The sequence below is a fragment of the Peromyscus maniculatus genome, chromosome 2 (genome assembly GCF_049852395.1).
Source record: "Peromyscus maniculatus bairdii isolate BWxNUB_F1_BW_parent chromosome 2, HU_Pman_BW_mat_3.1, whole genome shotgun sequence".
In the NCBI taxonomy this organism is placed as follows: Eukaryota; Metazoa; Chordata; class Mammalia; order Rodentia; family Cricetidae; genus Peromyscus; species Peromyscus maniculatus.
In genome coordinates, this window is record NC_134853.1 from 167,648,635 (window position 1) to 167,665,894 (window position 17,260).

Below are 17,260 nucleotides of genomic sequence, written 5' to 3' on the forward strand. Positions count from 1 at the left end.
ACATAGTAAAAATGGCAATCCTATCAAAAGCAATCTACAGATTCAATGCAATCCCCATCAAAATCCCAACATAATTCTTCACAGACTTGGAAAGAAAAATACTCAACTTCATATGGAAAAACAAAAGACCCAGGATAGCTAAAAGAATCCTATATGATAAAGCAACCCTTGGAGGCATCACCATCCCTGACCTCAAACTCTACTATAGAGCTATAGTAATAAAAACAGCTTGGTACTAGTATAAAAACCGACATATTGTCCAATGGAATTGAATTGAAGACCCTGACATTAATCCATGCACATATGAACACCTGGTTTTTGACAAAGGAGCCAAAACTATACAATGGAAAAAAGAAAGTATCTTCAACAAATGGTGCTGGCATAACTGGATGTCAATATGTAAAAGATTACAAATAGATCCATATCTGTCACCATTCACAAAACTCAAGTCCAAGTGGATCAAAGACCTGAACATAAATCCAGTTACACTAAACTTAATAGAAAAGAAAGTAGGAAGCACTCTTGAACACATTGGCACCAGAGACCATTTCCTAAATAAAACACCAACAGCACAGACCCTGAGCACAACCATTAATAAATGGGACCTCTCGAAACTGAGAAGCTTTTGCAGGGCAAAAGACACAGTCAATAAGACAAAAAGACAGCCAACAGAATGGGAAAAGATCTTCACCAACCCCTCATCTGATAGAGGATTGATCTCCACAGTATATAAAGAACTCAAGAAACTAGACATCAAAACACTGAACAGTCCAATTAAAAAATGGGCTAAAGAGCTAAACAGAGAATTCACAAAACAAGAATCACAAATGGCTGAAAGACATTTAAAGAAATGCTCAACATCCTTAATCATCAGAGAAATGAAAATCAAAACGACTCTGAGATACCACCTTACACCTGTCAGAATGGCTACGATCAAAAAACACCAATGACAATCAATGTTGGAGAGGATGTGGAGCAAAGGGAACACTCCTCCACTGTTGGTGGGAATGTAAACTTGAACAACCACTGTGGAAATCAGTATGGCAGTTTCTCAGAAAATTAGGAATCGAACTACCTCAAGACCCAGCCATCCCACTCTTGGGCATATACCCAAGGAATGCTGATTCATACCATAAAAATACATGCTCAGCTATGTTCATAGCAGCACTATTTGTAATAGCCAGAACCTGAAAACAGCCTAGATGCCTGTCAATGGAAGAATGGATGAAAAAAAAAATGTGGTACATATACACAATGGAGTATTACTCAGCAGAGAAAAACAATGAAAGCATGAAATTTGCAGGCAAATGGATGGAACTAGAAAAAATCATCCTGAGTGAGGTAACCCAAACCCAGAAATACAGTCATGGTATGTACTCACTCATAAGTGGATTCTAGATATAAAATAAAGAACAATCAGACCACAACCCATAGAACCTTGGAGGCTATATATATAGCATGGAGGTCCCTAGGATGACTGTGGCTTATAATAAATTTCAGATTTACTCAATTTCAATTTTATTTTATTGAAAAAAAATAGCCAACCAATGGAAACGCGTGAACTATGAACCAAAGGCTGAGGGGCCCCCAGCTGGATCAGGCCCTCTGAATAAGTGAGATAGGTGATTGGCTTGATCTGTTTGGGAGGCATCTAGGCAGTGGGACCGAGTGCTGTGCTCGTTGCATGAGTTGGCCGTTTGAAACCTGGAGCTTATGCGGGGACGCTTGGCTCAGTCTGGGAGGAGGGGACTGGACCTGCCTGGACTGAGTCTACCAGGTTGATTGCAGTCCTCGGGGGAGGACTTGTCCTGGAGGAGGTGGGATTGGGGGGTGGGCTGGGGAGAAGGGGAGGGGGTGGGAGGGGGGAGAACAGAGGAACCCGTGGCTGATATGTAGAACTGAATGGTATTGTAAAATAAAATAAAAGGAAAAAAAAAATAAGCTGGGCGATGGTGGCACACCTTTAATTTCAGCACTCAGGAGGCAGAGGCAGGCAGATATCTCTGTAAGTTCAAATACTTACCAATGGCTGACCTACTCGGCAAAAATGATTTTGTTTTTTATCAGATGTGTTCATATGTGGGTGGAAGGTGTGTACCTATAGTTTTCCTTCTCTTGTGTTTAAAACTGTGTGACACAGGGCTAGGGAGATGCTCAACAGCTAAGAGCACTGGTGGCCTTTCAGAGGACGGCCTTCAATTCTCAGTGCCCGCATGGTGCCTGACACATGTCTGTTATCCCAGTTCCAGGGAGTCCAGCACCTTCTTCTGGCTTCCATGGTCACCAGGCATGCACATGGTTACATAGATACACTCATACACATAAAAATATATAAATCCCTTAAATTAAATTATTCTAGTGTTATTTAACATGTAAATTATAATGCTATACATAACATAAAATGACTTCTTAATTATATGAAAAATTCCAGAAATAATTCTTAGATGTCATGCAACTTTTTTATGGTCTACTGTTGTAACTATTCTATTTTTTTTAAGTGGTTATTAATCTCTTAGTGTGTTTTTTTAAAGTTAAACTTTATCATTCATGTGAATATTTTGGGAAACACCTGGTGTATGTAAGTACCACCCTCTATTTCAGGTGTCTACTAAAAGTCTTGGAAGCTTTCTTTCATGGATAAGGGAACAATGATACTTTTTCAAGATGGGAAACTACCATTCACCCTGCCTGAGCTTTCTCAGATAGGATTCCTGGCAACTGGATGTGATCGATTGTTATACTAGGATGGCACCTCTGCTCCAGGGGCACACCTTTAATCCCAGCACTCAGGACGCAGAGGCTGGCAGAGCCTGTGAGTTCAAGGCCAGCCTGGTCTACAGAGCAAGATCCAGGACAGGCAGGGCCACACAGAGAAACCCTGTCTCAAAACAAAACAAAACAAAAAAACAAAACAAAACAAAGCAAAAAGATGGTATCCTTCAGTGACTGTAGAGCATGTACTGCTCTTGCAGAAGGCTTGCAGCTTCCATGTCAGACATATTTCAACTACCTGTTACTCCCCTCTAAGGAATCTGGCTTCCATGGGTGCATGCATTTACGTGCATGCACAAACAGACACACATGCCTCTGAGATACACATACATGTATTGAAATAAATGATATTCTTAAAAAAGAAGGTTGTGTCCTTGTGGTTCCCTCAGAAGAGGGCATGCCAAACAGCCATTTATTCTGTCTATTGTACCAGCTTGTCACATTGGGATGCGGCGTAGTGGCAGGCCAAAGCTGTATTCTTTCTAGAAATGTTCATCGTTTTGGCAAATAACCTCACACTTGTGACTTTCCATATTTGTTTGTTTTGGGAAAGAATGGATTCTGATTCTTAAGTTTTGATTGAGCTTAGAGTGGGAGAAGTCAGGAATGGGGATATGTTAAGAGGTTAGGCTAACAGCAGGTCAGTTACCCATTGAGAACACAGAAACCCAAGAGCCAAGGAGGGTTAGGCTACCATCATGATTCCTTCTGGCCCCAATGTGGCCTGAAGCATGTCCAGATGGAGGCATGTATGCAAGGGTGTGAGGAGAGTACGCCCACGTGCTCCCCCCCTTTTCAGCACCCCACCAGGAAGTCAGCTGAGGGTCTTTCTTGTGCAGGCAGCAGCATATTCTCTGGCAAACCAGCAGCTACATATCAGTAGCCATTTATATTTCTCCAGCTGTAGCTAAAAGCTCTTCCTAGTTTACCCCAAGGCAGGCGGGAATGTCATAGGGATTAATGACATTTGATTTCAGTTTCCTTCTAGACGAGGCTGTGTGTTCTTAGGAGTAATTTCCTGGTCCCAGACACATAAGATTTAATGTTTAAAATTTTTCCTATGTACTATACTAGAATACTCACCAAATTTTACAAACTGCGTCATTAACCAATCTTCAGTCTAGAAAAGTTAAAATTGGAGTAGAGCTAGGCCTGGTGCTGTGTGCCTTTAGTCTTTAGTCTCAGCACCCAGGAAGCAAGGAAGATAGATGGATCTCTCTGAATTTGAGGCCAACCTGGTCAACCTAGTGAGATCCTATCTAAAGAAAGGAAACCAAACAGAACTGACCTGAGAGTAAGTGCTTTCTCTCTCTTTATGACTTTCCCTTCCCAGGCCAGGGTGTGTGTGTGTGTGTGTGTCTGTCTGTCTGTCTGTCTGTCTGCCTGCCTGTCTGTGTCTGTATGTACATGTAAACCAGAAGTTGACATCATGTGTCTTCCTCAATTACTATCCACTTTGTTTTTTTTTAATATATTTTAAAAATTTTACTTTTAATCATGTGTATATGTCTATGTTCACATGATTACAGGTGCCCACAGAGATCAGAAATGTTGGATAGCCTGGAGCTAGAGTTAGGCAGTTGTGAGCCCCCTGGAATGAGTGTTGGGCTCTGAGTCAGGCCTCTGGCAGAGCAGCATGCACTCTTGGCCCCTTTCCACTCTTAAGTTTGGAGATAGACTCTCACTGAAGCAGTCCAACAAGACTCACTCTTGTAGCATGAATCTTAAAAGTTCTTATTAATAAAATCAAACCCAAGGCCAGTTATTGGGGTCAATGCTGGTAGATCAGAGAGACAGAACAAGCCATAGCTACCTTAACCTCGCCGGATCCTCAGCTGGTCTTGTCTCCTCAAACTGGAGGCCTCTTGAGTCCTCATCCAGAATTGGTCTCCGCAGAACTGCTGCTCAAAAGCCTGAAAGCTTAACCAGCCAAATGCTTCTAGTTTCTGATCCTCACGCCTTATATACCTTTCTGCTTTCTACCACCACTCCCTGGGATTAAAGGCGTGATGAGTCACCATGCCTGTCTGTATCCTTGAACACATGGATTTCTGCCTCTGGAATGCTAGGATTAAAGGCGTGTGCTACCACTGCCTATCCTTATGTTTAATATTGTGGCTGCTCTGTCTCTGACCCAAGATAAGTTTATTAGCATGCACAATATTCACAAACACGCTTGTGAATTATTTGCTCATAAATGGTGGTGCTGAGATTTGACTCTAAGCAAGCCAGCTCCATGGTCCATACTTTTCCACGCTGTCTTCTTCTTATCCCGTACACTAGAGTCACCCAAGCTTTTTATTAGAATTTTCAATTTGATCACTTGATTTGATTTTAAATTATCACTAAAATATGTGCTTTGTAAATTGAATAGGCATATAAATTTTCTTTCTGTTCAGTTTTATTTGTCATATCATTAAGTCTTCATTATAGCTGGGCTGTGGTGGCTCACGCCTTTAATCCCAGCACTCAAGAGGCAGAGGCAGGCAGATCTCTGTGAGTTCAAGGTCAGCCTGGACTACAGAGTGAGTTCCAGGAAAGGCACCAAAGCTACACAGAGAAACTCTGCCTCGAAAAACCAAAGGGGGAAAAAGTCTTCGTTATTAGAGAGTGTGGCAAATGTCTACTTGTTTTATCTGACTTTATTTTATTCTTTTTATGTGTCCAGAGGAAGGCAGGCCCCAGAGCCTGAATGATAATAGCTTAATTAGTTTGGGTAAACTGAAGTTTCAACTTGGGTGGAGTCTGTCTCAGGACATTCATTGAAGGCCTTCGTTCTTTCCCATAGTTTAGCACGTATGTCTGGAGGGTCATCTTGGGCTACAGACTGTGTGAGGCAAAGGGCTCACACACAGCACTTGTGTAGGAGGGGCTGCGATGGGAAGATGGGCAGATTTCAGCCAACAAGGTGTGGGTGGGTTAAGCAGGAAGTTCCTTCTTCCCAATGGCTCTCAGCGGCATCTGATAGCAGGTGGGACATAGAGGCCTCCGCAGAAGGCCTTTGCCAAACAGGAGCAGTCAGTGGGCTGCAGCACTGCCTGGTGATGGGGAATTGGGTGGTGAGCTGTGCTAGGAAAGGAATCTGCTCGCTTCTTCAGTCACAGCTGCTATTACAGAAGTATGTCTTTTGGAATTCTGTAGATGTAATTCTAAATGGTCTTATTAAATAAGAAACACAGAGCCAAATAAAGAGTTAAAAGCCCAGCGATTGAGCAGTAGCCAAGAGCTAAGACTACCTTATCTTACCATTCACTGCTGTCCTTCCCCTGAGAGAGAGACCTTCTTCCTGTGTCTTGTCTTTTTATTGCCTTTCTGTTCTGCCTTCTCATTGGTTCTAACCCAACCACATGACTTCTTGTCACTGCCTGCCTATACAGACCTCCAGGTCTCTATGGTTTGTACTGAGATTGGCTGTGTCCTTGAACACACAGAGATTCTGTCTGCCCTATGATCGGATTAAAGGCATGTACCACCACTATCAGACTTCTGCTAAATGTCTTGCTCTTAGCTCTGATCCCCAGGCAACTTTATTAACATATAAATAAAATCACATTTCAGCACAAATAAAATATCACCATAGAAGTCTGTATTTTGGACCCTTTTAATGATTATTTAGTAAATTACTTCACTAAAAAGACTAGAAAAGTATCTGGCTTATCCTTGGGGTGCTTTAGAAAGGATGTGACCACAATAGTTGGCACAGCAGCTCACAACTGTAATAAAGCTGAACAAGGTCAAGACCAGCCTGGGTTACAGAATGAGACCTCATCTGGAAACAGAACAGGAGTGGAACAAGAGCTGGGCATAATGCTACACACCTTTAATCCCAACTCTAGGATTGCAGAGGCAGGCAGATCTATGTGAGTTCGAGGCCAGCCTGGTCTACAGAGTGAGTTCCAGGACAGCCAAGGCTACATAGAGAAACCCTGTCTCAAAAAACCAAAAGAAGAAAAAATCAAAACAAATAAACAAGAAAGAATAGAACAAGAGCTTGAGGCTTGCTAGCTGGGTTTGAGTCTTGACTTCCACCTCTTGGTGACCATCTTTACTGATCTTTCAGAGCCATGGTTTTCTCACCTGGGAAATGGTATGACAATAGTTCTTATCTCATAAGGGTATATCTTTCTCATAGGATTAGCTAAGGCAGTGAATGCTCCATATGTGCTGAGCACCACATCAGTTGTGTTCTACAGATGTTGGCTTTGGTGTTTTATGGTATTTTGGGGTTTTTTTTTTTGTTGTTGTTGTTTGTTTGTTTAGTTGGTTTTGTTTTTTTCAGACAGGGTCCTGGATGTCTTAGAACTCTCTCTGTAGACCAGGCTGGCCTTGAATTCAGATCCACCTGACTCTATCTCCCATGTGCTGGGATTAAAGGCATATACCACCACTGCCAGCCCTGATGCTTTTCTTATTGCCAGAATGTTCCCTGTGCAGACCAGCTTTCTATTACTCTAACAAATACCTGAGCTGAGTCACCTTAGGAAGATAAAGGGTTGTTTATTTTGCCCACAACTTGAGAGGTCTCTGCTGTGTGTGTGTGGTTGCTTGGCCAGTTGCCTCTGTGCTTGTCCTTGAAATAACATGTCAGTAGTAAAGGGTGTGTGAGGCAGGAAGCCTTGCTGGCTGGGAAACAAAGCAGTGCTGTGTCCGTATAGATCCTCCCAGGAATATTATGCTGGGAACCAAACTGTCAACACCTGTACCATAGAGGGACAGTCCCAACAACTGGGATGGGGGCTAGGAGTGGAGGGTAGTGGTCCAATGACATGACATTACAATAAAATATTGCCCTTCCATGGTTCCTCTAGAAATCGATGGATATAGATCGCTAGATAGACACATATAAAGGTATAGGACTTGTAGTTGTTGCTCTACCTCCATGTCTTATGTGGTACAGTTAATTAACTAAGGTCATTGTCGTCTCAGCTACATGAAAGCAGTTACGATGCTGGCAAAGCCCTGCAGCGCCTGGTAAAGAAGCCTGTGCCCAAGCTGATCGAGAAGTGCTGGACAGAGGATGAAGTGGTGAGCATGGACCTGTGTGTGCTTTGTGTTCTGGGCCTTTGGGGTGGTTCTTGTGTGCAGCTTCCCTGCTCCGAAGGGGAAGACAGTGCCCGTGGTGTCCGTCCAGTAAAAAGGAAGAGCTGTTCTGTGAAGAGCCCTTGCTACACAAGCATGAGGACCTGCGTTCAAGTCCCAGCACCCTGTTGCTTTGTTTAAAGCTGGGCCTGACTGCATGTGCACCTATGACTCTGGAGAGTTGTGGGAGTGGTGACAGGAGGATTGCTGGGCTTGCTGCCTGCCAGCCTCCCTCTCAGTTCAGTGAGAGACCCTGGCTCAAGGGAATCAAATAGAGCAAGACACCGTGCATTGCTCTCTGCCATCAGCGAGCGGTGCCTGTGATGTATCACACATTCAAGGGAGGAGCCATAAGAATGACTTGATTTGATTTAGTAGCATGGGGTCCATGGGTGCCAAGAAAGCCCTCCCTGAGTTTAGCAGTCATCCTAAACAAGGCTGGTGCAGGGCAGTGTATGAGACTTCCCTGTTTTAAACCAGAACCTGGAATAATTTATTTTGAGGGCTCATAGGACCTCAAGCTACAGAAAGCAGTCTTTCCAAAGCATAGACTTGATTGAACACTAAAGGAGATGGGAAGGGAAAGGTGCCCACAAACACAGATGCATGACCCTGCAATTCCCATCCCACCGATCTTATGAAGCTACAACCCTGACTTGTACAAAGAGTTGCTGTAAACTGTGTGGAGGTGGCACATGCTTTTAATCCCAGCATTTGAGAAGCAGGTGAGTCTCTGAGGCCAGCCTGGTCTACAGAGTAAGTTCCAGGACAGTCAAGGCTACACAGAGAAACCTTTCTCGGGGAAAAACAAAAACAAAAACAAAAAAAAAAAACCAAAACCAAAATAAACCACAAAGTGTTGCTATAAAAGCTCACAGGGTTTCCTATGCCTTTGCATAGTGACTTTGATAGTGACTGCTTGACATTTGCCCTTGAGGTCAAATGCAATTGAAATACACAGAGTTCATGGAAAGTTTCTCAATATTGTTCTAAAGCATGCTAAGGAAGAGTGTTTGAAAGTGGTTTTTTGATTTGAGGTCAGCCTGGTCTACAGAGTGAGCTCCACGACAGCCAAACTACAACCCTATCTTGAAAAACCAAAAAAAAAAAAAAAAAAAAAAAAAAAGCTGCTTCTTTGATCCTGCTGTCTTTATTCATGCAAAAGTATTTACTCCAGGCCTACTGTGTACCAGGTCCTGTGCTAGGATAGTATGAGGCTGGGACCAGCTGGGCAGGGCACTGTCTTACATACCTGCGGCAGGAAGACTGTGGAGTGAGAAGTGAGTCTTTCTGAAGGACTTGAGGGAGAAGAGAATTCTAGGCCCTTTGGTAAAAATATGATTGGTATGTGCAAGAAATAGGGTTGTGGCTGGGACCCAGTGAAAAGAGGGCGAAGGGAGGAGATGGTTCCTAAGGGCAGATCAGGTGTGGCCTGTTGAACTGTGGTTGAGATGTCATTTGCCCCATAAGTACATTTTCTGAGTCAGTGGGCTTCAGGGTGAGGTCCATGCAAAAGGAAGGCTAGAGCCACAGGAATTCCATGTTCAGGCGATGGCCAAGGCAAAAAACATGAAATTGAGTTGTTTTGAGAAGTCATGCTGACACTCTTTTACCATAAGCCTGTTTTTATAGGAAGGAAATAGAGTTCTGATTGGTAAGATTTTAAATTCTCCAAAAGCCTCTGTAGAGGAAGACACAGGGGAGGAAAAGATGGAGCTGCTGTATGAACTGCACTCTCAGAGACGTCCCTCCATTTTGGCCTGTCATGGGGCAGCCTGCCAGTGAAGTGCACGAATGACTTCATCCGTCCATTCCTGCTGTCTCGAGCACCTACCTCTCCTCTCTTCTGTCACCTTGTCTCCAGGGATTCCCTCACCTTCTGCTCCTCCAGTTCTTGCTGTCGTCCTGCTGCCCCCCCCCCCACTGCTCCACCTCCCACCAGTTCAGCGCTGACTCCCCCTCCTTTCTCTCGTGACCTTTGGTTCCCTCTGGAATCTGTAGAGTGTGTAACAGTCCTCTCTTCTGTCTGAAGAAAGCCAGTTTCCTTTTCCGGCAGCACTTCTTGCTGGCTCTGCTGCTGCTCTAGGATCTTGAGCCAGAAGGGTGGGGGATGAGGAACCTTGGGCATCAGAAAGAATCCAGCTTCATTTTTGAAAAACAAAACAGGATTCCAAGTATGGGATAATGCCGAAGCACAAGTTGGTTTGGGCTCATTTTTATCATGTTTACTTCTTGTTTGAGAAATGTTTTGGCTGTCACCCAACCCTTGCAGAGCTTAGGGATCGAATGGTTCCATTGTTTGTGAAAGCTAAGCTTTGCTCTCGGAAACCTCAAACCTGGACAGTGAAAGAGAGGGAGTGATTGGAAGATTGATAAGTTCTAGGAAGCTTCTGATGCATCTGGATCAGAATAGCTGAACAGTGGCAACAAGTCAAGGCCCTCTTCACCTCAGCTGCTCTTGGTTGTGTTAATGGGACCCTTCTGTTGAATTCACCACATTTTCTCATCCTGGGAATCAAAGGAATAACCACACAAATATGTCCAAGCTGAAATAAATGTACAAGCCTACCTCCCTTTATCTTTCCCTCGTGGTGTTCCATATACTTGGAACATTCCGGTTGGTTTTACTTTATCTCCAGCATGTTAATTTGATCTAACACTTGGTATCCGATGGACCTAAAGATGGACCTAAATGACCTCCACAAAATGGTTGAGTGCTGAGGTGAGAGTTTCCCACCTGGGCCAGAAAGGTGACCTGCATGTCCTCACTTTGCCAAGTCACTGCTCCCTGAAGAATCTAGCTTCTGCCCTTTTAGTGTAAACCAGTGGTTCTCAACCTGTGAGTCACAACACCTTGAGGGCTGCATGTCAGATGTTTACATTACAATTCATAACAGTAGCAAAATTACAGTTATGAAGTAGCAACAAAATAACTTTATGGTTGGGGGTCACCATAACCTGAGGAACTGTATTAAAGGGTCTCAGCGTTAGGAAGGCTGAGCTCCACTGGTGTGGAGTAGACCATAACTATACCTTGAAGCTGAGCTCAGTCCTCTGTCTGCTTTGCAACCATTGTTTCCTCTTTTGATCTGCATCCTCTATTTTCTCCTCCTCTTTTTTGTTTGTTTTTGTTTTATTGAGAAGGGTTTTGTGTATCCTAGGCTCTCAAATTCCATATGTAGGTTAGGATGACCTTGAACTCCTGATCCTTCTGCCTCAATCTTCCAGGTGCTAGGATGACAGACCTGTGCCACCACCCAGCCTGTTTTCCTCTTTTTAAAAGTTTTTGTGTTGAGATTTATTTTTAAATAAAAATTAAATACAAACAAGTTCTCTTGGAGGCTGTGCACCTCAGATTCCCTTGGAGCTGGGGTTACAGGTAGTTTTGAGGTGTCTGGTACTGTTGGGAAGTGGTCTCCTCTGCAAAAGTAGCAAATGTTCTTAACCACTGAGCCATCTCTCCAGCCTTTACTTCTGAGTTGATTGCCTTCCTACTTATAAACTTGTTAAGGGTGAGGACCTATTGATGGCAAGGATAATATCTCCCAATGAGGAGCTTGCAAAAACTGTACACTGTAATTCTTGATTCCAGCACTTTAAACCTTGTCTTGGTTGATATTTAGGAATCAATGTAAGAACTTTTACATGCTTCCCAAAGCTGACCTTAAATGTTTGACTTTTGGAGCCAGGCTTAGTGATGCACACCATTAATCCCAGCACTCAGGAGGCAGGTAGGTGGAGGAGGTAGGCAGATCTTTGTGAGTTTGAGGCCATGCTGGTCTACAGAGTGAGTTCCAGGATAGTCAGATAGTGAAAGCCTGTCTTGGAGTTATGCAGGGGGTGGATTTTGACTTTTAAAGAAAAGCCTTTAGGTTAGTCTTCCTCATCTCTGTCAGCAGCAGCAGAGCAGCCACTCCTTCTGTAGACTGCAGTCCCTCTCCTGGTGCATGGAGATGAGCTTCCAAGTGAAGTGAAGTCGGGGCTGACTAATGTGAATCGTGTTGCTCTAAAATCAGACTTCTCCTAGTGTCTTAGTTAGGGACACTATTGGTGTGATGAAACACCGTGACCAAAGGAGATCTTACACTTCCACATCACAGTACATCATTGAAGGAAGTCAGGGCAGGAACCTGGAGGCAGAAGCTGATGCAGAGGCCATGGAGAAATGATGCATACTTACTGGCTTGACCCCATGGCTTGCTCTGCCTGCTTGCTTATAGAACTCAGGACCACCTTCCCAGGGATGGCACCTCCCACAGTGGGCTGGGCCCTGCCCCATTGATCAGTACTTAAGAAAATACCCTACAGGCTTGTCTATAGCCATACCTTATCAAGATATTTTTTCAGTTGAGGCTCTCTGCTCTCCGATCACTCTATCTGTGTCAAATTGACATAAAACTAGCCAGCACAGCTGGGGGTGGTGGGGCACACCTTTAATTACCGCACTTGGGAGGCAGAGGCCAATGGACCTCTGAGTTTGAGGCCAGCCTGGTCTACAGAGTGAGTTCCAGGACAAGCCAGGGCTACACAGATTCTGAAGAAGTCATCCAAACTAGTAGGAATTATGAAGAGAAGAAGGGAATAAAAACAAATCAGTATGTTAAATACACAAAACCTAGGTTATTGGATTTTTAATTAAACATGATAAACACATTTAAATATAACACAAAGGCCCCAGGTTGAACTGCACCCAGTTGAAGCAGATGAAGTCACCCTTCCATGCTTTGGTACTTGCTAATTCTGTCTGTCTGTGCTTGCAAGCCACTGGTGGCCTCGGCATGGCTGTGCTGTTGCTTATTGTGCTGGGGTCCCATTGCTACTTGCTGCTGTGCTCCTAATTAGCATTCAGCTGTTGATTATGGAAATACTGGGATGCTAATTGAATTCTTTTTAAAATTCTGGGCCTGCGCTTCCCTCATGGAGTTCAGCCTGACTTGCAAGGTTGTAAGATTGGGTGCTCTCACCCTTTGCTTCCTGTCCTGTTGGCTGCATTTGTGTTTTGTTTTGTTTTCATGTTGAGTTGTCTTTCAGCAAGAGGTGTCACTCAAGATGAAGGTTTTGTTACTTACAATATTACAGCAGGGTGCTTCCATCTCATCTTGGGTAACTGTAGCTTTTATTGTGAAATATGTTTCCCATTAAATATTTTATCAGTTTTGTTGTAATCCATTGAGGTGAACAACCTAGATGCAAATGAGCGCTGATATTTTTAACCAAAGACAGTTAATCCACAGTGGTGACAAACCTTAATTGGTCATATGTATGGATTGATTCATTCACAAGTTCGTAAGCTTGAAAACATCTAACCCTTTCCATTTAAAACTCAGTTTATCATAGATACACATTAATAGCCTCCTTTCAAATTTGACATGACACAGCAAATTAATTCTCTTGAGTATTTGTAGTCCAGTGAGCAGTGCAGCTGGCCAAGGATTACCTAATTACAGAATCCAAACTCTGTGGGGCCTTCCCCAGCAGCAGCATCAGATGCCTTTGTTATTCCCCCTTTGCAGTGTCTGCTTGAGAAAACATTGTTTTCGTTGTTCATCAGGATGTGCCGGAAGACAGAGCTGCTTAGTGGGGCAGGAATAACAGTGAGTTTTATATACCGTTCCTGTGGCAGCCGAGGAAAATGGAATTCACAGCGAAATCAAAGTTAAGGTCCAAGAGCAGCTGGGGGCTGTGGAGGTGGAGGCAGAGGAAGAGGAAGGGACAGTGCTGCAGAGGAAGAGGTTCTCACCACCTAGAGTTCGCTCGCCTGTGCTGCTGCCACACCCCACCGTCCTCGAGTTTGACTGGGAGGTCGTAATCCTGAAGACAGCAGAAGCCTTAGTGTGTGGCATTTATTTTAGGGAGGGTACAGTTTTCTGAGTTGTTGATGTTTTACATAGTGATCTGAATTATGCTGGGGATGGGCATCCTGTATGTCATTTACGATAGATCCATTAATTTTATTCTTTTAAATGTATGCCCTTCCCCTGTGGTTAGAATATTATTTAAACCTGCCTATTGATCTTGGTTTATGTGAATACATGTTTTGTAACACTATAGTTTAATTTTATGTGCTTAGAGTTGTGTGCATGTAAATTGAGCTGTATAGTATTGGAATCTCAGTTTTTGTTGTTTTTTTGAGATTGAGTCATGTTGTGTATCTTCCATCAGCTCTGAACACAGCAGTCTTGCCTCAGCCTTCTAAATGTGGAAAATGAGACATGCATGACCAAGTCTGAACTTGAAATTCTGATTTTTTTTTTTCTTTAATTGGTGTTTTGTGTGTGAAGGTCCCCTGGTCTCCTGGAACTGGAGTTATAGACAGTTGTGAGCTGCTATATGGGTGCTGGGAATTAAACCCGGGTCCTTGGGAAGAGCAGTCAGTGCTCTTAACCGCTAAGCCATCTCTCCTGCCCTGAAATTCTGATTTTTTTTGAGACAGGGTCTTACTATGTCACCCTGACTTGCCTGGAACTCACAGAAATCCCCTTGCTTCTATCTCTTTACTGCTGAGATTAAAGACAAGCAAGCACCACCATGTCCAGCTGATTAGGAAAAAAAAAAAGTTTTGTTTTGTTTTGTTTAATATAGCTGTGTATGGGTATGTGCACATCAGAACAGGTGTTGGAAGAGGCCAAAGGCATCTGATCCCCCTGGAGCTGGAGTTACTGTCAGTCGTGAGCCACCATGTGGGTGCTGGAAACTGAAACCTGGTACTCTGCAGGAATAAGATGTGCTCATAACTGCTGAGCCATCCATCCTGACCAGAATTTTAAGCTCAAAAATACTGTCCTTCACATGGAAACTGCAATGATCTAAAACAGGTGTATTGTGTTTAGTGCATGATAGCTGTTGAAGGGATTGTAGAATGAACCATGTAGGTTTCTCTCTGTGTTAACTACCCTTCCTCCAATTTTAAACTAAATTGGTGCTGTTTCTTTTTTTGCATTTTGTTTTGTTCGTTTTTGGACATGGTCACACTGTGCATCTCAGGCTGATCTAGAAATGGCAGTCCTCAGGGACTGGATAAGATGGCTCAGGGGTTAAGAGCACTGGCTGGTCTTTCAGAGGACTTGGGTTCAATTTCCAGCACCCATATGGCAACTAACAACTGTCTGTAACTCCAGTTCCGGGGATCCGACACCTTCACATAGACATGAATGCAGGCAAAACACCAATGCACATAAAATAAACCTTAGAAGAAGGAGGAGGAGGAAGAGGAGGAGGAAGAAGGAACGAAAAGAAAAGAAAAGGCAGTCCTTTTGCCTCAGACTTTCAAGTCCTTTGTGGTATTACAGGTGGCATTACCACCCCCAGATTTAAATTGGTTCTGTTTCTGACGAACATCTAAGTTCTTAGCTATAAGAGTTGGAAACAAAGATATGAATGCTGACCATTACTTCCTAGTGGGAAACAACACTGACTGCTTGGGTATGTGCTTGAGTGTGACCCAAAGTCAAATCCAGACCTTATGGACCAAGAAGAAGGTAGATGCAGGTAAGATTTACCTGATATTTCAAGTATCAGTAAAATTGGACTGTTTCCTGTGATGGAGTTATCCCATCAGTCTTTGAACCAAACCCTTGTTTAAAGAAGTCGATAGTGTGGATAAAGTAGAGTTTATTGTCAAGTCCTTTCGGAAATGAGACAGTAAATTAAAAATCAATTATATGTGCAGAAAGATGGTGGGAGGCAATCAGTTCTGTCACTTAGTTTGCAGAAAGATTCTACTGTTTAACAAGCTACAAGAAGAAATATTTTTTAGATCCTTGAGTAAATGAACTAGGACAAGCATTAAAAGGAGGTCTTCTTAAGTTGTATTTCAGTTTGTATGTCAGCTGGAGTTGCGTCTGGGTTAAATCTCTAGACTCACCTGAGACCTTGCCTTCCACATACATGGCTTTATTACTTCCCGGGCTCCCTTGTTATAGTGTGCTCAAAGAAATGTTCTTTTTTTGTGTTTTTCCCTATTCGTTTGTAAAGCAAAAGTCAGTTCCATTTTCTGTTACTAATAATGTTTTCTTTTTCTTTTTTGGTTTTTCAAGACAGGGTTTCTCTGTTTAGTCCTTGCTGTTCTGGAACTCACTTTGTAGATCAAGCTGGCCTCGAACGCAGAGATCCGGCTGCCTCTGCCTCCTGAGTGCTGGGGTTAAAGGCGTGTATCACCACCGCCCGGCCACTAATAATGTTTTCTAAAACTCATTATCTCCTAGCTATATTTTTACCTGATTTTCTTTTAAAGCCAGCAATACATAGTGTCATCATCCAGGGCTTCCTGTATAAGTGTTGCATGTTTGTGTTTTGTGTTTGGACCTTAGAGGTAGGCAGAGCAGAGCTGAGCTGAGGTGGAGAAAGAGTAACCCCACGATGAATGTGAGCATGCCTTGTGTTGTTCCTTGCAGCTCAGGATAATCATTTTAAATCAAAGGGTTTTTTTTTAATAGAACATTTTTCATTTTTTCTTGAGAGGGACAATGTCCCTCTTCAGATGTCTCCAGCTTGAAAGATTCATAAATACTAGGGCAGTGGGCTGTTGAAAGCACAGTTTCCATCTCATTTTCAAGGGCATGTTAAAAAAAAATGGAGATAGCATACACTTCTCACCACTCAGTCATCTTTCTCTGTTCGTTTAAAAAATGAGAACAAGACACAAGGGGGCTTGAGAAATTGCATGTAGTTCTCCAGTAGACAAAGTGGATATTTTATAAACGAAGAGAATTTTTCTTCTTCAGTTTCTTAGCAACAGATCAGAGTCAGTTTTAATGTGTGTGCTTGGGACATTCCGTGTATATCAACATCAGAGCCTTAGTCCTTCACAGGTGAGACATCTTAGAGTGCCAAAGGGAATTCAGTGTTGTGGCAAAGGAAGGAGGTAGAAGAAGAGCTCTGTCCTGAGAGGAGGCTGGGACTCACTTGGCGCCAGCTCCGTCTCCTGCAGCCCTCTGTCTGACAGCTAAGGTCTCTCCTCTAGCAGTATGAATAGGCATGGGAGTCCCATGATTGCTAGGGGGTTGCAGGGTTTGTTCAGTTCTGATTTGGACTTACTGGTTGAAATCCAGCCAAGCAGCCATGGTTTTATATGCTGAGGCTTTAGCAGAGCAAAATAGTCAAATATGCCTGCCCTCATGGGGTTGACATTTTACTGAGCAAGATAATTAACACTGAGTGACAAGTGTTGTATGTTAACTCAGTACTAATGAGGGAAAAAAAAAAGCATAGGAAAGTAATATGCAGTGCAGGACAGCACACTAAACTTTCTTTAAGGTAGTAAAATGTCACTTTTGAGTAAAGACCTAAACCGCACTTGAGAGCCAGCCTTGCAAATACACAGGAGAACATTCTGGACCAAAGAAACAGAGAATGCCCTGGTCCCCTCATTCTTGTGAGAGATCCCGTCCAATGTGGAGTGCTCTACTGG

General features: G+C 43.3%; 1 protein-coding gene across 13 annotated transcripts in view; it reads left to right on the forward strand.

Moving 5' to 3' along the window:
- Positions 1–17,260, forward strand: part of Rere (arginine-glutamic acid dipeptide repeats) — a 367,324-nt gene that overhangs the window by 268,077 nt on the left and 81,987 nt on the right. For all 13 annotated transcript variants that reach the window (XM_076565684.1, XM_042272445.2, XM_076565680.1 and 10 more), the window contains one exon: positions 7,699–7,797. In XM_076565684.1, coding sequence (XP_076421799.1) covers positions 7,699–7,797 — 99 coding nt within the window. The remainder of the gene's footprint in view (positions 1–7,698; positions 7,798–17,260) is intronic.